This window comes from Psammomys obesus, unplaced genomic scaffold (genome assembly GCF_907164565.1).
Source record: "Psammomys obesus unplaced genomic scaffold, mPsaObe1.curated_primary_1811, whole genome shotgun sequence".
Taxonomy (NCBI): Eukaryota; Metazoa; Chordata; class Mammalia; order Rodentia; family Muridae; genus Psammomys; species Psammomys obesus.
The window spans coordinates 8,842,982-8,865,486 of NW_026585987.1; the positions used below are offsets into that span (position 1 = coordinate 8,842,982).

Consider the following 22,505-nt stretch of genomic DNA (forward strand, 5'->3'; position numbering starts at 1 on the left):
CTTGGAGGCTCTGGACATCTGTGACAATTTGCAGACTCTAAAGGTTTTGAGAGTGAGAGTGTGAGGGTTGGGCCATAACTTGCTGAATGGCTTGCAAAGCGTCCTGTAGCACGAGGCTCCAGGAGGTTTCGCACCTTGTTGAGGAGGGCCAAAATGACATGGAGATTGTGTGTAATGCTTCTGGGGAGAAACTCAAATGTTCCTTAACTCCTTTTTATTAGGGTTAATCAGGCCAACCAACCACTTTTTTAAAATGGGAGACTCTTGGCTTTCGGCTCCTATGACCCTGGAATTTGGCATGCTATAAGAAGTCTGCTATCTGTCTTCATCCTCAGAAGAGCTTTTTGAATAGTCAACTTGGTTGTCACACAGTGACAAGGTTGTTTGAAACATTTTCTTAAATCTGTGTCAAGTCCCATATAAACAAGGTCGTGTCCTGTTCTCTATTCCTTATGCAGGACAGTGGTTGTTGAGTAACCTAGAACTCAGGTGACAGGCACAAATGGACATGTCCACTGTGTAGGTAAAAGTCTCAGCTGGGAGGGGGATGCTCCCCAGACAGAGGTAACGTCGTATGCTAAGGATGGTCCATATTTCTCTGTCTGTACTGTACCTGATAATGAAAAGGCCTAACCCAGAAGCAGATAAGCAGATGAGTGCTGGGGTCACTTTTTGTCCTTTAACTGCTTGAGGTCATCAGCTTTATTATTTTTCTTCAAGCAACTAGGAAATACTCTGTTGTGGGCTCCACTATCCAAAACCACAGAAAAGTCTGAATTCTCTGATTTTTCCATGTGATGTTTATAGCCTATACCCATTCTCCATCTTTCCCAGGCGACTCCCAACCAGGGTTTCATTTCCCATACTGTACTTTCTGGTTCTAAAATTCTTAATTGGTTCTTTTTTTTTTTCTCATATTATTATTTAGTTTACCCTTCATTCTACACGCTATTCTCTGAGCAGAGAGGTAGAAATTTAAAGGGCGGTTTGATACTATGCTCAGCTCACAGAATGATTCTTGCCAGACTGGTGGTCCCAAGCATGTGTTTTCCTCTCTGGTGGGCCATAAATCCACGCATAAAGTTGTTGGCTACCGCTATGGCGTTACCACTGTCACATCTGTAAACATCTCACTGGACTGGGCTTTATTAATATCCACTGGGATCACTGGTGGTAAGGTGTTCATTGGCTCACCCCCCCCACCCCAAACACACACACAGCAGTCTGCATGGCACCTCCCAGGAAGCTATCTAGCAGCAGGAAGCTTTCTGGTGACGATTGACTTGATTGCCCCATGTCCTGTCACTAATGTGTGTTGCATCTTCAGTAATATGATCTTACCATAAAGTTCTACTGGGCAACCAAGAGCACTGGTGAGAGCCGGCACTATTTTAAGATGCTCTGGGACATCTCCGATCAACAACTTGTGGGAATGTGCTGGGGTTTTGTTTTTGTTTTTGTTTGTTTGCCAATGTATGGCACCTGGGATGAGCATAGGGTAACTCCAACTGAACTTTCAAATGAAAAAAAAAAAATTCCATATACGGTGCTTATGACTAGTTGTTTTCTATGTGGCTTTTCAAACATCCTTGGTGTTAGTTATCTCTCCAGACCCCTCCCATCCTCAGTCATACCTCTTCTTCCTGAAACCTACCTCTTTGTTCCCCCTTTCTTTTTTCCTGTTGCTAGTTTCAGTTTCTTTGAACAGTTTGGCTTTGGCTCACCGACTTTTCTCAAACTCTCATGTAGCAGTTCTATCATATCGGTCATTTGGAGGCTGACATTTGTTAATGATCTTTTCCCTTGGCAACTGGTGACATTATTCTGGAATGTTTTGCATTTAACTTGTTCGGGGTTATTCCTTGACGTTGTTAACGTTACTTTAGTTAGACTTAGACCGTATTATAACCTTTCTCTACGGGCTGCCATCTTGAAGTTTTGACTCTCCTGTACTACCTGACTGATTATATTTAATTTTAAGAGTCTGTGTGTAGTTGCTTTTTGTATTTTATTTCAGTGATTAACATATAAAGCAATTAGTGAGTGAAAAAGATTGTATACTTGACATAATACATGTTGACGGCAAGCCCAGGGATGTTTGCATTTTTTTAAACATAAGCAAAAAGCAATGGTGAACAAATAGTGATGAAATGAATTGCTTATTTACTGAACTCTGTTTTGGTTATGCTTGAGTTCTCTTTTTGTTTCTTTTTCTTTTATTGACAGTTCATCCAAAGGCTCCTCAAGATGTTACCATTGAAACTATAAGTGCTACAAAAGCCAACATGACTTGGAAAGTTCAGACCTATGGAGACAAATACACACTTTTGTGTCAGGTTGAACTCCAACATGAAGGAGAAGTGATATATGTAAGAGCTTTCTTTGTTTACTATTTAAAAATCCTTGATTTACCTAAACGGAAAGGTAGCAGAGATCAGATTTTTTTTTTCAGCTTGGGTGGTACATACCTGTAATCCTACCATTCAGGAGGCACACACCTGTAATTTTACCAGCTAGGAGGCTAATTCAAGACATCCCAAGTTTAAAGTTGCCTTTAGCTACACAGTGAGGCTCTATCTGCAAAAACAACCAAAATGCAAACAAAAAATTGCCTTGCTTCAGACCACACTGCTGTGCACACCTGTAACTTGAGAGGCAGAATCAGGAGGATTATTACAAGTTGGAGGCCAGCCTTATGCACACAGTAAGTTCCAAGCCAGGCAGGGCTGCATTATAAGACCTTGCTCCCAAACAGAAAGAACCCAACAATAAGAAAAACCCACCAATCAGGCCTTTATGCCAACATTGGTTCATAGATGATCTGTTGAAAGGGGCCTCTGAAATTGATTTAAACATTTAGCATGAAAAAAAAAAAAAAAAAGACAGGGAAAAACTTTCCCCTTGAAGAAGATCTGGTCTTAATCCAAATTAGAGATCGCAGTGCTCTGATTTGACTTTGCAACACAAATGCAGCTCTAGTCTTTGTTTTTTCCTTCACTTTCTTAACTCAGGAGCACAATGTTTCCGTCCACATGAGCGCAAACCAGCTCTTGAGTGATCTGGAGCCGGACACGAAGTACAAGGCTCGTGTTCGCTGTGCAGGAGCCAACCGCTTCTGGAAATGGAGTGACTGGGCTCAGGAAACGTTCAGCACACCTGAGGCTGGTATGTGTGGCTCCCTGCCATTGAACTCACAGGTCTAAGTCTCAGAGCTTTCATTTGTGTCAAATGCTGAGAGGAAAATGTTAAAACAAAGTGTGTCATTCTTTAAAGCTGGATGAAAATGCCTAATAAGCAAGGCATTTGGTAATGGTGTTTCTTCCAGTGTGTGTCCTCAAGTCATCTCTTTACGATTGCTGGGTTTGCTTTGGATTTGGGTGTGGATCTTTAACTCAGGACTGGGACAAAAGGATGTTAGTGCCTTTGAAAGTACTGGCCTGATACCACACAGCACTAGGCTGTCCTTGGGAATGCCATGGTTTCTGGGACAGTCATCCTTATTAGTAAGTGATGCTTTTGGTGCTGGTACTCTGGGGCCCTCTCCAATTGTCTTTGGTACTTAAGGTTTCTTCAGGCCTGAGTGTGCATGAGAACTATGCCCCAGGATTTAGATGGGTGTCAGGAAATGAGCTGGCCCGGCCCAGCTCTCAACTCTTTCCATTTCAAGATAAGTCATGGCTGCCATCCATTTCCTAGATGAGGCAACTTGTAGGCAAGGGTTGAAGGAACTTGTTGTGCTTGTACTGTCAATGAACAGCAGATACATGATAAAGCAGGAGCAGCTCACCTCTAATTGTGACATCTTGTACTTTTTATTTCATACGCAGCAACTGTTCCTATTCTCCTACCATAGAGGAGACCACTAAGGCAGAGAGGCCCAGCAAGTGTCCGCACTGGGAGTCCCCGCCAGCAGCCTGGCCCCGGAGCACCAGGGCTGCAATAAGGCTCTGCATCCTCCCCCTCACTCTCCCTCTGTTGTGTAATTACAGCCTTGATGTCATGAGGACTCAGGCCCTAGCTTTGTTACTGTCAAAGGAAAGGTTGTATGTGCAGTTTTTCATCCCTTCTTGCTGTCTGCGTGTAGACAGCTGAGCTTTTGTGGCATTCTAGAAGTACCGTTTTAAAAAAGGAGAAAAACAAAGGCAAGTATTCAGCCTCTAAATGAGATGGCTATGGTAGGGGTCAGCTTCCCACTTTCACCCTGTGGTTGCTTCCTAGCTCACACCCACCAAAAATATGGTCATTTTGTAGGATGTGCAGACTTCCCAAGAAAAGCTGTAGTGGTATTCACCTCCGCTGTTGAATTATTAAATAACTAATTTTAATGCTGTCAGCTTCCTTTATATCTGTGCACATTTTATCAATGTTATAACTAAAGTGTTGTGTAAGGGGAAAACAGCAAAGGAGAGGACTGTCTTTGGATTACAATACAGCAAATATAAGAAGATGTATGCCTGCTTTGTATGAGGTGAGGGTGGGAGAAGATGCCTCAGTGGGTAAATGTGGATGCCACCAAGCCTGACCTCACTTTCCTCCCGTTTCATACCTGAGTTTGGTCCCTGAGACCACAAGGTAGGAAAAAAGAAGCAACCTCATCATGTTTTCCTCTGTCCATACGGGCAGCAAGACACTAGGACCCATACACATACACACAAACACAAGCACACACAAATAAGTAACCAAATACAAATTTTTAAAAGAAAATGAGTTGAATCTACTAACAGTGAATCTTATCTCCACTGTCCTCTTATCTCCTTCCAAGTGCTGAGAACTCCAGTGTTTAATTGGATTTTAACAACGTAAAATAGTATGCATGGAGTTAAATGACAGCATAGTAGAAGCCTAGTGTATTTAAACATAAAGCACTACCAACTGTACAAACCACCTTTTTTTTGTAATGATTTATAGACCAACTCAGGATTTGGGGTGGGATCTGATGCTGTCCTTACTTCCCAAGCTTTGTTTAGCAAGTTAAAATCTGCTCCCATGTTTTAAAGGCATATATGACCACCTTGAAGATTTGTGCGAAGTGTCAGGAACTGAAAGAAACGAATGAGCTGCTTATTGATTGCAGTTGGTCACTGTTTTCTAACACAAGGGTAGATTTTTGTGTGCTGTGCCTCCTCATGGCCCTGCTTTCATAGAATTTCAAATCACATCACTGTCCTCTCAAAAGAAAGGAAAGAAAGAAAGAAAGAAAGAAAGAAAGAAAGAAAGAAAGAAAGAAAGAAAGAAAAGAGAAGAAAAGAAAAGAAGGAGAGGAAAAAAGGAAGAAAAGAAAAGGAAGGAACATAAAAGGGTGAAGCAGGTTTATCTTGTTAAATTTATAACAGTTGATGTAACATGTTCATGTTACAAATAGACAACATTTTGAAGAAGACTTTCTTTGAAAAAGCTGAAGTCCAACGAGAGTAGCTGTAGTTTTACTCCCGACTCAGCTGAGAATGGATTTCTGCACATTCACAGGCTGACTGTAGAGACTTTCTGAGTTTGAGTCTGAGTTGTGCCCTTAGGACCTCACTGTAGAATGAAGCCATACCTGTGAGTCTCCACGAACCGGAAAAAGAGTGCCAGCTGCGTCCACTTTCTTGATTATCTTCTTTAGGTGTGTAGATTTCATTATGTTTATCATATCTTGTAGGTCTATATAAGCGAGTATATACCAAGTTTGTCTTTCTCCTTCTGGGATACTTCACTCAGAATGATCTTTTCTAGATCCCACCACTTGCCTGCAAATTTCATGATTTCCTCCTTTTTGATTGCTGAGTAGTATTCCATTGTGTAAAAATACCACAATTTCTGTATCCATTCCTCCGTTGATGGACATCTGGGTTGTTTCCAAGTTCTGGCTATTACAAATAAAGCTGCTACGAACATGGTTGAACAAATGTCCTTGTTGTGTACTTGGAAAGGGGCAGGGAGGAGACCAGGGAGGGAGTGTGGGGTTGGGGAGGGAATGAGGGAGCGGGATACAGCTGGGACACAGAGTTAACAAAATGTAACTAAAAAGAAAAATAAAATTAAAAAAAAAAAGAATGCCAGCTGCGCTCTCAGCAGACTCACCTCACCTGTAGCTGAGAAAGCCTGCATTTTCTCTATGCTGTTCTCCCATTCACATCAAAATACAACCATAAAAATACGATGGAAATTTTGGTTCTATGTAGAACACACAGTATTACGCAGGTATCGAGCAAAACAAATTGCAAATTAAAAACTACACACCTGTTTTAGTAGTACTTCCATCCATTTTTTTAAAAGTAAAAGTCAACCATGAAAAATACATTTTAGAAGTTTAAAAGAAATCACATTGATACTATCATTTTTGCATCACAGAAGCTTGCTTATGAGCATTTCATTGAACTTAGGCCAGCAACGTAAGCCTGAAAGTGACCATCAATCTCCTGAATAGGTCATGGCTGAGAAATTGTCAATCATGAGTGTAGTGGCTTTATTCTGCCTTCTGCATGTTTTGAACAATTAGCTTAGTCTCTCTGAACCTTATTTTCCTTATTGAGAAAATGGAGTAAATAAGAATGGCTGTGCTGTAAGAGAGGAAATGAGTCACTATGTAAAATGGTTGAAATGGGCATGGCACCTAATTACCATCCTATAAATTTTAGCTACTGTTTTATGCACTAAATCTGATCCCAAATAGTTTAAAGGTAGGTACCCAGAGTGGTCTTGGGTTAATAGACTAGTTCAGCTGGCTGGAGGTTCAAGGATCTGGGTTCAATTCCTAGTACTGAAAAAAATACAGAGAGTGATTAAATATACAGGTGATTAAGTATAGAGATGATAGATAGATAGATAGATAGATAGATAGATAGATAGATAGATAGATAGACAGACAGACAGGAGACAGACACAGAGAGTGATTCCTCCATATATCAATGGAGTGAGCACAAATACAATGCAAATCAATTCTCAGTTTCTGTAAATTTCTGCATTAAGGTCAGAGAGGAAAGACTGGAACATTTAAGCAGGTTGTTTCTGGGCTTTTATTTTCCTTTTCACTCTATAGAAAGTGTGTCTGGAGCTTGCCCTAAGACCCAGGCCCAGAGCGTGAAGCTAGGTTTAGAAATCAGATGAGCCAAGGCCTGGCTGCAGTGATTCCGTCTTCCACCATACAGTGAACTCTTGGAAGCAGAACATGGGGCCATGACTTGGGGAGCAGGCCTCAGGTCCACTGTATGCCCATAGGAGATAGATGACAGGGAGTGTAGGGGATGAAGAAGTCTTTCCAGGTTGTGACTCCAGTGAGGGATCAGGTGAAGGAAAGCCCCGAAGGGCCCCTGAGCTTATTGCCCCAAGGGCCAAGGTTAATGTGTTGTGGCTCTACCTTAGCCTTGCACGTGGCAATAGGTTGCTGTCTAGAAAAATAAAAATGGAAACCTTTCCTAACTTCTGGTAGAATTGTCCTGATAAATAAAAATCACTTAGTGGCTTCCAGATGCCATGGACTGGCCCAGTCAGAGTTCCACACCCTCGGGAAAAATCAGGCTTTCAGATATCAGGTTAGGCACAGATAGGCGAAATGACAGAGACCACACCAAGTAATGTTGGTTTGGATCAGCTGCGCTTTACTGAAGTCAAGCCAACATTTATATAGTGATTGCATAAAGAAGCACCTAAAGTTGACATATTTCCCGGAACATTTACAAAGTTTATATTTTAACTGAAGGCGATCTGGTGAAAGGCAGTGTCTTCAAACATCTTGGCCTAAAAGCCTCTTAAACAGAGCAAACATAGAACTAGCGTTATTGCTGCTAATTTAGTGAGTAGAGGGCCAGGGGCTGTTGAGCTAAGTCGGCTAAAGATTTACAACCCCCCTAGAGATAAGCACTGAGGGACCTCCTGTTTGTCTTGCTAAGGATTTACAATCTTTCCTTAGAGATAAGATGCTTGAGATAGCCTGTCTGTAAAACTCATAGTATAATATAAAACTCTCTGACCTCTTATGTTTGCCTATCTTCTTTTTGCCTCATCATAAACACCTGTGTTTGGTAATGGTTTTGTAGTAGTTTTACTGCAGTGGGAATATCCAGAGCATTTATCCTAATAGATCCTGATTAAACATTTTCTTTAGAAAGCCCTAAAACTCTTGTTCCTTTACTACCTACAGTGTTTGGTTTTTCCACAAGCAATTCCTGATGCTGAATCTGATTTATTACCTCTCCTAAAATTTTATTTTCCTTCTACTCTTATTTGCTAAAGCTTTTAGTAATCTATTAGAAATGTGTTTCCTTGAATAGTTAACTGTGCTGTTCCAAGAATCATAGAGAAACAGCAAAAAAGCTCATCAATCCAATCTTGCAACCAAGGAAGCGTGGGACTTTCAGAATACATCTTTTTGGCTTAGGTGGCCATGTTAGGGTTCTTGCCAGTGACTTCCAGGAAGCTGATTCCCATAGGAAACGTATCTTCCGTCTGGCAACATAATTTTATGCTTACATAGCACATTTTTATGTTTACACAGACGACTCTGGAGTTAGTGTGGTATCCAGAGGCTCTAGGGCTGACTTGTAGGCGTTGAGTTTCATATTGTTAATCCTTATCATTAAAGCACCTTCTGTAAACTTATGTGGAAATGTTCTTAATGTAACGTGGTATTCATATACAATGAATATAGACAGTGAAAATACTTAAAGCCCAAACTATGAGTGCTTTGTGAGCAGTGTGGCTGTGGACCGTGGATAGAAGTCACAGAAAGTGAGAGGGCTGGCTGGCAGGTCCTGAGGAGGATAGGTAATCCTCATGGCTTAGAAAAGCAGTTCTCAACCTGTGGGCCACAACCCCCAGAGGGTAGCATATCAGCTATCCTGCATATCAGGTATTTACATTATGATTCATAACAGCAGAAAAATTACAGTTATAAATAGCATAATGTTGATCTTGTATTATAATCTAATAGATTTGAAACTTTTGTATTTACGTATCCATGATTTAAAACTAGAATATGTGACTCTAGATGTAGTTTCGTATCTTGAGCCTTGAAAAAAGTTATAGTAGGCCTGAGTCGAACACATAGAAATATTTTTATGGCTGGGGGTCACCACAACACGAGGAACTGTGTTTAAGGGTCTCGGCATTGGGACGGTTGAGAACCACTGGCTTAGAAGAACATGGGAATTATGGCCTGCTTTGCACATAAATGTGACCTGTGAACCTTTCTTTGGTTAATTTCAGCCCCCTCACAGCCTCTTGATGTGTGGAGACAAGTGTGGCCAGAGAATGGAACAAATGCTGTGGCCCTCTTCTGGAAGGTAAGGAGCGCAGCCTCAGAAGGTGTGATCTACTGCTTCTGAAGAGCAGTGCCCACCCCAGCCAGGAGAAACCTTGGTGTCAGTCTCTCCCGGCTGGTTATCAGGTAGAAGGACCCATTCCATTGCCATGTCCTAGTGCTTGTTCTACAATTTCCCTGAGCCCAACTGATGGCTGAGGTGATTTTGATTGTTAGAACCTTTTCTGTATGTTCTACTCAGGCCTACCATAACTTTCGCAAGGCTGAATACAGGGAGCTACATCTAGAGTCACATGCCTTACTTCTAAACAAGGAATACGTGAATACAGAGGTTTCAAATCATGCTATAAAATTATAATAGAAGACCAGCATTATCCTTCCACGTGACCTGACACACCGTGTGGCAACCTGCAAGCCAGCTTTGTATTTAGAGCGCTGAGATTCCTCGATGTCTCATACCAAAACCTGGTGATAAGAGATGGCTGGCAAGTGGTCACAGCCTCACCAGCTTTTCTTCTCCCCTCAAGTTTGGCACATTCTTCCAGGCTCTGCATACACATGTCTGTCTCTGCTCAGCCTATGTCTGAGTTCTGTCCATACCCTGATGGGATAGCTGCTGCTTGCTCTGAGATCTAGGGGTACACAGAGCAAGACACTGCTGTCCCAGGAAAGGCAGACCTCATGAATCCTGGATGGGTGCTAAGCTGGGACCGTGAGGGCAAGGACTTCTCCATAATCATGAGCATCTTCCACAAGAGGGAGTGTGGGCTAGGTGGCAGAAGTCAGAGTGAGCCAAGACTAGGTAAAAAGAGGCCAGGACTCGGGCTCTTCTAGAAAGGGCCTGGGGATGCTGCTTTCTTTATATTCTCTCAGCTGCCTTCCACCCTTACTTCCTCCAGAGCTAAGGAGTCTATATTCCTCTTAACTTTTGACTCAGATCATTCTTGCTGGATAAACTATACATTTGTTTTATTCTGAGACAAGTTTTCTCTGTGTAGCCTTGGTTGTCCTGGACTCACTTTGTAGACCAGGCTGGCCTTGAACTCACAGAGATCTGCCTGCCTCTGCCTCCTGAGTGCTGGGATTACAGGTGTGTGCCACCACACCTGGGGCATAAATCTTTACTATAATCTCTAAATGATTTTTTTTTCTGATTTCTTCAGTTAGACTGAAACACCTGATTCTAAGCATATGTGCATATATATTTGTGCACATGGACACACACAGACAGACATGTGTATCTTAATATGTTTATATGTGTGTATGGGTGAATGTGCTAGTATGTGTGTGTGCACATGTGTGTGCATACAGGGATGTATGTGTATATGAGTGGATACGGTCTTATATGTATGTGGAGTGGACGGAAATGAAAAAGTAATCTTAGAGTAAAGCCCATTTTGAAAGGATTATCATTTTTTTTCAGCCGCTATCAAATTCACAGGCCAATGGCAAAATCAAATTCTATAATATAGTTGTAGAAAATCAAGACAAACCAACTAAGCCAGAACACTACTCTATCCGAGCACCATCCACTGTCATAAAACTGAACCTTGATCGGCGTCCTTACAAGATTAACATCACAGCCAACAACAGCGCGGGTGCATCGCCTGAGTCAGTGATGGTCATCTCCAATGATTCCGGACATGGTGAGTCAGCATCAGCAAATTTGGCTTCCACTCTTGAGAAAAACGTTGATGATGTTTCCAAGTAATAACAGACAAATACAACCATAACTTGAGGCAACCATGTGCTGTTAGGCACTCCTCCAGAGCTGGGTGTATCAGCAGGTTGCCGTGTGACAATGCCTTCACAGCAACCCAGCACCATCTGTCCTGGACTCTTCAGCACACTTAAGGATCATCTAAAATTCATTTGCTCTAAAATCCATTATGCAGTCCCCCAGCAATCCCCGAGAGTCATAACAGTAGTGTCCTAGAGATTTTGGTTTTTGCAGTATGGACCGCATTTACAGTGCTGTAACCAATATTTGCCCACCGCTGACACCTATAGAGAGTTTACGGAACGGCCATGCTGATGGGGCACGTCTCTATCCACAGCACTTGGGAGATTGAGACAGGAGGATCATGAGTTTGAGACCAGCCTCTACTACGCAGTGAGACTATGTTGAGGGAGAACAGGGGTAGGGGCAAAAGAGCCCATGGACATCGTAAGTAGAGCTGATATACTCTTTCAGGAGACTTTGTAATTTTGCCAAGTTTGTAGAGTAACAACAGATGATAACATACCAATCCTTCAGCCAACTAAAGAGTGAGCAAAGTGGAAGTGATTGCACATCTAAATCCAAGAATTACATTAATGCCCTTCTGGACTGAGCCATAGACAATCCGGGCATGCTAAGTCCCCAGTCACCTGCTATGAGACAGTGCTCATGTGGACAAGAGGCAGAAAGGAGTTGACATGTTGAGATCATTAATGCACTGTTCAACAATGCCATCCTTTGGTTCTTGCTCTTAAACGTGCCAGGATCTGCTCATGGATTCAGTTTAAGTTTAGGCTAAGTGAGCCATATTAGAAGGTTTTTTTTTTTTTTTTTAAAGAACTGTTCCGTGTGAAATCCGTACTATTGCTCTGGTGTAGGTAGGGCCACACTTTGACCTTGAGACTGAAGAATTTTACCCATTTCCACAAAATTGCACTAAAACCTGCAGTTCACATTACTCTGAGCCTCCTGCCTCACCTGGCAGTTTTAATTACTAGTTAATATTGGCATGAAAGTAAGGTGCTGTTCATCTTTCTGGGTCATGAAATTGTTCTACATCAGGAGCAACCATTAGGGTGTACAGCTGTAAGCATACGGTGAAAGTCCTTGAGACTGTTTCTTCATTGTGCTAGTTCCCAGCTGGCTTAGCCACATGGCTTCCTCTTCTTCCTCCACCAAGGAAATGAATCTGTTTCACCCCTAAATGGCATTCCCCCTTCACTTACTCATAAATTTGAGAAATGTGGACCCTCACTTTGTAAGAAGCGGGCTGCACACTCAGAGTAGTGGGAACAAGAAGTTTATGTCATGACTAGTTGTGAACCCAGAAAGGCCATTGATGGGGCAGGAAAAACAGCTAGGAGGGTCAGGTGGATGGCCTAGCAGGCAAGCTTGGCTGTTGGTAATCTGCTGCTCTATGCTTTTAGCTTGTCTGGTGGCGGCGAGGGCATGTCCTTAGCAAGCTGTCAGCCAGGTTCATTTGTAGCTTCACCTAAGCCAGCTGGATCCACTTTTGAAAAAGAACCATTACAAATGAACCGTGTACAATCGACATTCCACACAGGGTCCCCATGCTTAACAAGTGGCTTCTACGAAGCTGCAGAACGTGATTTGAAGAATAAAGCCAGTGAGGGACACCCTGCCCTCCACCCTCTACCGCAGCTAGAAGTCCTTCCCTGTGCGATACTGTGTTGGTCAGCTTGCCACTGCTTTTTCAAAGCACCTGAGGAGAAACAACTTGGAGATAAAGTGTGTTCTGGGTCACAGCTGTAGAGACTATAGCGTGTTTGCTTGGCCTGGTGCTTGGGGGCTGTGGGAAGATGAATGGGATCCTTTTGTGATAAAGCAAAAGCTACTCACCTCGTGGTGCTTGGGAAGCAAAGAGAGGACAGAGCCAGGGCCCTAATGTCTTATTTTAAATGTGCCTCGTATTCTAACTTTTGTCTTCCGGTGTCAACGTCTGACAAGTTTCTCCACTTGCAAAGAGTGCCACAAACAGGACATCCAGGGCTTTAGGCACAGACGTCATTGAGAGACATTTTAAACCAGAAGTATAGACAAATGGTGCAAGTACTGGTTCTATTTTCTTTGGAAATCATAAAAGAAATACCACAAAGTGAATCAGACATATTTTCCTATTTGTTTCTGCACAGAAGAGGTCTGGGAAAAAAGAATTCACGGTACAAAGGATGGATTTCGTATTTCTTGGGAGCCAGTATCTGGAGACGCTTTGGGCTATGTTGTGGACTGGTGTGAACATTCTCGGGGCCAGTACTGTAATCTGCAGTGGGAGAAGCTAGGCCCTAATATCACCAGCACCATCATCACATCCGGTGAGAGCTCGCAGCGCTCCTCCTTGCTTACCCCGGTTGCGGAAACATCAATTTAGACGTCAGTTCTGACCTGCAGATCCTTTGATCTAGGCTAACAATTTCGAAGTGACAATTCCAGCTTGGTTGCTTGGAAATCAGGTTTCCTGAGAATGAATTTTTGACCTCCGGGCTCAAAATCTATGACAGCGAGTATGTAAAGGCCCCTAGTACAGATTTTAATAATTTTTTTCCCCTCTGAATGAGAGGGCCATTGGAACTGTTTGCAGAAAGCCTTACAGATACAGACGACAGTGCATACTTGGGGCGTTTAGGGTATTGAGTCGATGGAAACAAGAAAATCAGCGTTCAATTTCACCAAAATCGTAGGCATGAACTCTCCCCTCCAACACCAAATCTACAACTTGAAAGTGCCTGCTCTTTTAGGGAAGTCAAAGGAACTCAAGTGAGTGGCTTACACAGGAGGCTCAGGTGACCATCTCTGGGGCTGACGGACTGAAGTGGTAACCGTCTACATTCAGGACTAGTGGTGGAGGCCCCTGCAAGAGTCAGGGACCTGTGAGGCTTGCACACAGGTTGTAGGGCTGCAGGTGAAAGAGGAAGAAAGGAAAGGAAGCCAGGCTTTCTTGACCCCGGGTTTTAATGGGAGCACCAAGGGCAAATACTTAAGGACGGTTGATGTCAAAAGCGGTGTTGGAGTAGAGTGAGTCTGCCCTGAGATGAGAGCAGGTTGAGATCCTGACTCAGAGCACACGGCAGCCTCTATGCACACGGCAGGCTTTTGAGACAGCACTGTGTTTGAAACAGGGAAGGTTCTGAGGCCTAAAGGAAGGAAGAAAGTCGTAGAGTGAGAAAATGGAAAGATCTTGAGAAAGAAACTACTAGCGAGTGCTCGCTCACTGTCCATCCCTTTTGACTCAGATGATATCCTCTGTCTTGTTAAAACCCTCTGAATTCTCTTCTCCAGACACTTTTGAACCAGGGGTCCGTTACGACTTCAGAGTTTTTGAACTATCTATGCAACAGAATGCTCGGTTGATAGAGCGACAAACAGGATACACCCAGGAACTGGGTAAGTGGAAAGCATTTGGCTTGCCTCATGAAGACTGGTTCTGGGCCAGCCAAATACCCATGGCTTTGTGTTTAGAAAGATCCCATTCCTGAACTGAATTTTCTGGTCCCATTTATTTTATAATTTGCATTGTTTTTTAAAATCATATAAATGAAATATCTTCATTTAAAGGAGATTTATAAAATGCTTCATGAAAAAGAATGAAATCATTGCTAATTTTTATACCCAAAGAGCAATATCTAATTAGTTTTATTATACACGGATACACATTTCTCTCTACTGGTACACACCTTTAAATAAAAATGGGCTCGTGCTCTACAGTTTGTTAACCTCTTTCTTGATTAATGCCACTAAGTATTATTTGACCACAGTGCTACTTCCGTGATTGAAAGGTACCCCTTCTATGCACATGCCAAATCACCTATTCTTGGACAATTTAGAATGAAGGCTAGGACTTTTACTCAGAAACTGTAAAATTTATCTTCAAGTATCTTGTAGCTCCAACTTGTAAATCTCTCTTTTGCTGTCCACTCTCTTGTGCCCAGTCTGAATTGCTTTCATTTTTAGCAAAGTCTTTATCTGCATCCATAATCACACGTATGTGTGTGTGTGTGTGTGTGTGTGTGTGTGTGTGTGTGTGTGTATGCGCGTGTGAGAGAGAGTGAGTGAGTGAGTGTGTGTGCAGGTGCATGTGGAGCCCAGAGAATGTCACTATTGTTCTTCAGGTGCCATATACCATGCTTTTTGAAACTGTCTTTCATTGGCCTGCAGCTCACCAGGCGGGCTAGGATGATTAGCAGCAAGCCCCAGAAATCACTGTCTCCCCTTTCTCACACACTGTGTTTCAAGCAAACACCACCACTCTCAGCTTTCTGTATTTGTTCTGAAAATCAGACTCAGGTTGTCATGCTTAAAAGCAAGCACTTTACCAAGTGAGCTATCCCCTCATGCCTGCGATGAGGTTTTTCTGATTGAATCTGGGAAGCAGAATCCTGGGTCAAAGGGCCTCACCTTCTGAAATAAGCTTCTCTCTCTCCCTTAAGAATTGTTGTAAAATTGCCCCCTGTAAACATTTACCCCTTCCCACTACCAGAATGGGATGTTTGCTCTTCCCGCTGAACGCTTTCCGGTCTCTGGACTCTGAAAGTGGGCTCCTGGTTGTCCCACCAATCAGATTCTAAAGCTCTTCCTTTGGGGATCTGATCCAGTATTCATGGCAGGCAGAGAGGAAAGGAGGAGGCTTGTCATTTGTGTCTCTGTGTGCTGACACTGTGTATAAAAGTACACACACACACGTGTGTGTGTGTGTGTGTGTGTGTGTGTGTGAGAGAGAGAGAGAGAGAGAGAGAGAGAGAGAGAGAGAGAGAGACGGGGAAGTGACAGGAGACCTGTCATTCCGTGGTGCATTCCCCGAGAATCTGATAACACGCATTGTCTGTCCTGGGAATTCCATTCTTTAAAACCCGTCTCATGTCTTTGAGCACAGCTTGCCTCTTCTGTCCCTTCCTCTTCATGCCTGTAGTTTCTATGGTTCAGAAAATACTGTTGAGGTGCCAAGGCCAGAATCAAGTCTAAGATATGACTTTTATTTTTTACTCTCCCCACCCCCACCCCCCAGTGACTTTTCTGCAGATTATTTATGCTCTCTGGGTATTTAATTCTTCATGTGGAAGGTTTGCATGAGAGCATTGTTCAGCTCCTTCCCGGAATGCATGCCTGTGTCTAGGAGGATATTACCCAGGGAAAGAGACAAGATTCCTTAGCTTGATGCAAGCTCTTAGTGTCCAGAGCTGCCTGTGCTCTGTGTTTAGTGTGCATACATGTTCTGAGACCATTCTCAGATTGTGACTTGTTCTTGTCCACTTTCCTTTCCTAGCTCCTTTGGAGAATCCGAATGTGGAAATTAAAAACTTGACCTCAAACTCCTTCGTTCTGAGCTGGCAAAATTATTCCAGTGACTCCCAGCCTGGTTTTATAAAGGGGTACAGTGTGTATTTGAAATCCAAGGAGCTGCAGTGCCACCAAAATTGGGAACGGCATCTTCTTCCAGGTGATGCTTACTCTTGGTTATCTACTGAGACTTGCAAGATCTCACCATCTGGAAAACAATGAAACTGCTGCTGAGTCTGTCCCCAGAGTTAGAAAAAAGGCACAGAAAAGGCTTCTACGTGACAGGAGTAGGCTGGAGACCAGGCTGATGCTCTTCCCATGTTGTTTTAGAACCAGTGGGCTAAACAAAAAGAGGTGTGAATGGAGGGAGAGGTATTTTAATTCACTTCAAAAGTAACGCAGGCCTGACCATCAATTAGCCCCTAAAGAAATCCTTCCCTTTAGAAAACCTACTTATTTCTCCAGCCCCTCCTTAAAAAAAAAAAAAAGAAACTCCATCAAATGTTTAATGTTTTGTTTTGTTTTTTAAATTTTGGTTTACTTACATGTTTGTGGTGCTGAGGACCAGACCCAGGGCCTTCCACACACTATGAGTAAGGAGTCTGTCTGTAAGCCACGTCTCTGGATTATTTTACTTGCCCTGTGTGTGTTTATTACGCCTGGCAGAGCTCTCTCCCTGTGCTATTGCCATTCCCTGCTGAGTGGATACTTTGCTTATTGTGGGCACAGGTTAAAAATGAGTGAAATTATAATCTGATCTGAAATTGGCTTAAGAATGCTGATGGTTCTGAGACAGCTGGGGTAGCTCTGCCTGGCTCTTCCAAGGTCTCTGCCATACTTTTTTCCTTCTTTTTAGTAAGTCAGGGTTCCATGCAGCCCAGGCTGGCTTGCACTCACTCTGTAGTTGAAGATGATCTTGAACTTCTATTCTTCCCACTGGGACTACAGGCATATGTCGTCATGTCCACTGTGTGTCCTGCTGGGAATTGAACCCATGGCCTGTGCATGCTAGGCAAGCCCCCTACTAACTGGCCACACGAAGGCCCCCACAACACTCTGAATATTGATTTTGTTGATGACAACATTGTTTTTCAAACACAGGTGATTCAGTGCTCTGTATATATGACATCAACGACCCGGAGAAAAAGACATTGACTGTGGAAAACCTTCAGCCAGAATCCCTCTATGAGTTTTTGGTCACTCCGTACAACAGCGCTGGCCAAGGACCCAATGAAACATTCACCAAAGTCAGGACTACAGATGAACGCTGTGAGTTTTCCTAAATCCTGTTTCTCTCAAGGTTAAGTTTCATTGCTTTGTATAGATCAGGAAGCTTCAGTAATTATTCCTTTACTCTCCTGCACACATAAATGCTATTCAGAATCCTGTTCCAGACCCCAGGTCAAAGTGGTAGTACCCTGACCTATTATGATCTAGAACCTTCTTCTCACTTTTCTCCCTGACCCTGGATGTCTGGCTCTGAGAGTTAGCCTCAGGGGGACTTGAAAATTTACAGCATATTTTAGAATTGACATTAGAAGCACTACTGGCTTCTCTCCAACAGGCCCTGGATGGTGGTGGGTAGCCTTCTTCCTCAGCCTTCTCTTTGGCTGGGCTTCCGACCCGACCGGAGGCTCTGCTCTGCTGGGGATGGTGAGAGCCTGGCAATGTGCAGTAGCTCAGACCGGCATGTTACCAGCTCTGTGGTTGTGGAGTCTATGGGGAAAACGTGAAGAGATATGTCTTTCTAAAATGCATTTGGCATCAGAGTTAGAGGAAGAAAAAAGGAAGGGACAAAGTAGGGACTGTACTTCCATCTCAAACTCTGCCAGCCAGAAAGGTGAGAGGAAATATCCCCTGGAGAGAGGATGCAGGGGAGAAAGCTTTGTGATGGCTTTCCCTAGAGAAGCCCACACCCACGTTCTTGAGTGTGTCTTTCTTTCCTTATGAACATCTTTCTTTCTTTTAATCCTAATTCTTAAAACCTATAATAAGATTGCTAGATAAGGTTCAATTCTGCCTCAACTGGCCCATTCTGAAAATCTTTTCTGATGTAATCAGATCCGGTTTTGAGTGGTCCCTGCATGATCAAGGAAGTCTTGCAGGAGGCAACTGGAGGCCAGCCCTTGCTGCACCACAGGTGACAATAAGATTTGCAGCATTTTACAAGTGTGTTGAGAGTGAGGTTTCCATTGACGAATTCACAGAAGGGTAAAGAAACCTTGAAGACATTTGTCTTTGAAAAAGAAGTAGGCTCCAGCTGGAAGTCCGAGCTTCCTTCATGCAACATCTAGTCACTGAAATCTGAGCTGTTGGGAAGGGACAGTCACACTGGATAAATGGTTGTCCTGGAGCACCATAAATGATGCCAAAGTCACAGCCAGCTTCAGCTGCAGACGGTAGTGGTGCCTGAGAGATGTCTCCAAGTCCATGTCGAGAATTCAAATCAGAGCAGGATTTGAGCCAATGGTTTACATTATTTGAGCACTCTTGTCACTTTGGAGTAATTTCACTGGATGGGGAGATAATTTCTTTTATGAGATGGGGTGTCATGTAGCCCAGGCTACATATCTGAGGATGAACTTGAACTCATGCTTCTTCTGCCTTCACCTCCTCAGTACTGGAACTGCAGGCATGCATTACCATGACCAACTCTTAGAGTGAGTCTTTCTTTTTTTTCTATTTTTTTTTTCAGTTTATATACTTTACATCCCAAGGGTGCCCCCTCCCTCCTCTCCTCCCAGTCTCCCCACTTCCATTTAAAATTTATTTCTGTATTATTTTTCTTCCAACTTTTGAACTTACTTTGTGTGAATACATATGCACATATATGTACATAAAATGGTAACTATATATTTTCAAGATTTCATTAATCCTTGCGGTAAACCTTATGACTTTTCCATTATCAGTTATATTGTTGCTAATAAGAAAGTATTTCAGCCGGTTGTAGTGGTGCTCGCCTGTAATCCCAGCACTCGGGGATGCACAGACAAGCAGATCTCTGTGAGTTCCAGGCCAGCCTGGTCTACAAAAGGAGTCAAGGACAGCCAAGGCTACACAGAAAAATCCTGTCTAAAAAAAAAAATCAAAAACCAAAACCAAACAAACAAAAAAGAGAGAGAGAGAGAAAAGAAAGAAAGGAAAAGGAGGTATTTCAATTCCTTGCAACTTCTCTGACAGACACTGTACATTTTTAAACAGGATGTTATGTGACCCTGCTAACTATACCTCAGACCTTATTAAACGGGAATGGGAAATGCTTGCATTTGCTAGGAGGAGACTGGTATGATAAACCAATAAAAATACCAAAAGATGCAATGCTTATGGAAGCTCAGTCTAGTTGTACTTTTTAACAGTGGGTCCCTTTCTTTGTGAGTTGGTGCTTTTACTTTGAACAGAGACCAACGTTAGCAAATAGACATCACGAGATGGAGAGGTCAGGAAGTCTGGACAGCGGCCTCCGGAGTGCTGGTCCTTACTACCATTTCTATTTCTGCTTCTTGACATTTGAACTATTTCTCCATTGAATGTTACAAGCTGGGTTCAGGTGGCTCTCTCCCAAATGATGGTTCAACTTAAGATTCCTTTGGACTGATGAGATATGACAGCAGGACATGCCCGGAAGATGTTCTTTGCATTTTGATCTTTATCCTGCCTGTTGAAATATGGGATGGTGGCCCCAGCCACAGCGCCAACAGCCAGCCACCCTGAGGGGAATCTGTGGCAGTCCGTAGTGTCTGCCATGCTGTAGGGCTGTTGGCAGGCTAGGTGTGTGGGATACACCTTCCTGCAGTGCATAGAACTTGGAGTTCGTCAGGATGTAGTCCTTTCCTAGCCAAGGGGCACCCATGATTAACTTTTCAGTCCTCAATAGAGATGTAGGTTATATTTTGAAAGTTTGTTTTTAAAATGTCCTGAAGGTAGTTGAAATCAAACAGATGGGCACACTGAATGCACTGCACAAAATTACCTTCATTCTATACAGTGCAGATGAACCTTGTATGAATTTTGTTATTAGACTCTCTTCATACATGTCACTATGAACACGCAAATATTCCTCAATTCAAAGCAATCTGAAATCCTAAAAACCTCTGGCTCTAAACATTTGTGATAATGGATATTCATCCTATCTTTATCATTCAATAAAATGTATCTGAATCCATAATTTTACCAAATTTTAAAACTGATTTGCAGTACTCTCTTGAGAGCAAGTATTCTCAGCACACTGGTGAGATTGGAAGAGCAGGCTCCCTTCCAAAACTCTAGCCCTACGCAGTACCCACTGTCCCCTAAAACAAGCTCCTTTTTTTTTTCTAGTCCAGGAAGTTACTGGGTGAGGAGTGAGGAAGGAAAGAGAAGCACACAGATAGAGCAGGACATATGTTCATGCACATTGTTCTCAGAGCTTTCCAAGTCTTTATTTAGGAGACTGTTTACACACAGCTGAGTGGTTGTTCCGTTGAATTACAAGCAATGGGAACAAGGAGAGTATTTTACAAATAGTAGTGTTTGACACGTTTGGGAAATAAAGCAGAATTGTTATAGGAGGTACAGGGGTAAGTTATGTAAGGCTAAGTAGAAGGCTCGTCTTCATGTCCAGGCTGCAGCCCACTGGTCACATGTATCCCAGGACAATTCTGAATGTGGCCCAACTTAAAAGATAATTTTCTTTGGTGATTCCATTGCACAATTCCTGAGTGTGAACTTCATTGGTGACAATGCTGTTACAATGTCAAAAGTCCAGACACTTCTGGGCCTAGCTAGTTTTTAATGTATAATAAGCAATCTCAGTGGCAGAGAGGTATTTGTTTCTTGATCAGGGGGTCTCATGTCAACATGGCTTGGTTGACTGGGCCACACTGACCTCTGGGCTTGGGTCTGGCTCAGGTGTGTGTCCTGTAAAGTCATCTGTGCTCAGGTTGAAGGGCAGGAGTACAATGGGTATGTTCTTTTCATGGTTGATAAAGGAAGAGGATGACTATGTAAGTCTATTTGAAGCCCTTACCTAGACCATAGCTGTGATCCATCGATCACATCCTGCTAACCAAACTAAGGCATGTGGTCAAGCCCTCAGGCAAGAGGCAGGAAAATACTCCCACCTACCACATAGCTAGGGTAGGGAGTGAGGAGCTGAGTAGTCATGATCGATTCTATTAGACTTGATGAGTTTGAACTACAGAGTGTTTGTTGACTGATGGCAAAGTGCTCCCTGCATTGACTAGTGTGTCATATAGCCCAGTCTGGCCTTGAACTCACTATGTGATGGAAGATGTCCTTGAACACCTGCTGCTTCTGTTCTACCTCCTGCATGTTTGGAGTGTTGCAGGTATGCATTGCCATACCTAGCTTGGTTGGTCTTTTCTCTTTCTACTCAGGCAGTACTCAGATTAAATTTTCCCTAGAAGTTCCACCCAATTAAATTTGTATAAATATGATAAATAAGATCTATTTTGTGAAAAAGTGTGTTTTTTTTTTTCAGAATTAAACTTATTTAAAAAAAGCTCATACTGAGTCTTTTATTTCTTTAAGGAGGCCAATGCATATGTGAAAAAGATTCCTTTCTTCTTTCTTCTTTAGCCTTCATGCTGCTGCAGATCATATTGCCCATGACTTTCTGTGTCTTGCTCCTCATCACTCTGTGCTACTGGAAAAGCCAGTGGTAAGTGGAGAGGAAGCCTTTATTCAAGAGTTAGAAACAAACCATATGACAGAAATGATATGGAATAATATGGGGAAAGAATGATGGAAAGGAAAAGATCAAAGAAAGGTAGGTAAGCAAATGTAATTTAGTTGACAATTTTATCTTCTGGGTCAGTAGACAGGAAAAAGAAGAACCATTTCCAAAGTTGCACCATAGCCATAGTATGCCTTATATAGAATGAGCTTTGGAATGCCTATCATAATACAGTAAGTACTATAGTTATGTTTATGTATACTATGGGGTAATCAAAGCAAGAAAGAGTTACATTTGCTTCATAGAGGATCCTTGAGAGCTCTTAACCATTACATGGAATTGTGCATTCAGTCTTATTTTTCACTTATTGTTATTTGTTCTTCTAGGGTGAAGGAGACGTGCTTTCCTGACATTCCAAATCCATACAAGAGCAGCATCCTGTCACTGATAAAATCCAAGGTAAATGTGAGGATGTTGTATGTGGAACATACCTGTGAAGGACTAATCCAGCTGGGCATGGCAGTACATGCCTGCAATCCCTACCTTTGAGACACAAAGGGTTAAGTGGCTCTCTGTTG

The 22,505-nt window shown here is 42.7% G+C and overlaps 1 protein-coding gene across 4 annotated transcripts in view; it reads left to right on the plus strand.

Annotated features, from left to right (window-relative positions):
* The window catches only part of Osmr (oncostatin M receptor), a 63,166-nt gene that overhangs the window by 37,787 nt on the left and 2,874 nt on the right, over positions 1-22,505 (plus strand). For 3 of the 4 annotated variants that reach the window (XM_055601090.1, XM_055601092.1, XM_055601091.1), the window contains 3 exons: positions 2,227-2,369; positions 3,012-3,165; positions 3,828-5,888. In XM_055601090.1, the coding sequence (XP_055457065.1) occupies positions 2,227-2,369; positions 3,012-3,165; positions 3,828-3,853 (323 nt within the window). In that variant the 3' untranslated portion in view covers positions 3,854-5,888. Of the gene's footprint in view, positions 1-2,226; positions 2,370-3,011; positions 3,166-3,827; positions 5,889-9,186; positions 9,264-10,664; positions 10,888-13,114; positions 13,295-14,258; positions 14,364-16,239; positions 16,414-17,354; positions 17,523-21,830; positions 21,913-22,313; positions 22,387-22,505 lie in introns of those variants that run through there. The other variant, XM_055601094.1, reaches the window with a different exon arrangement.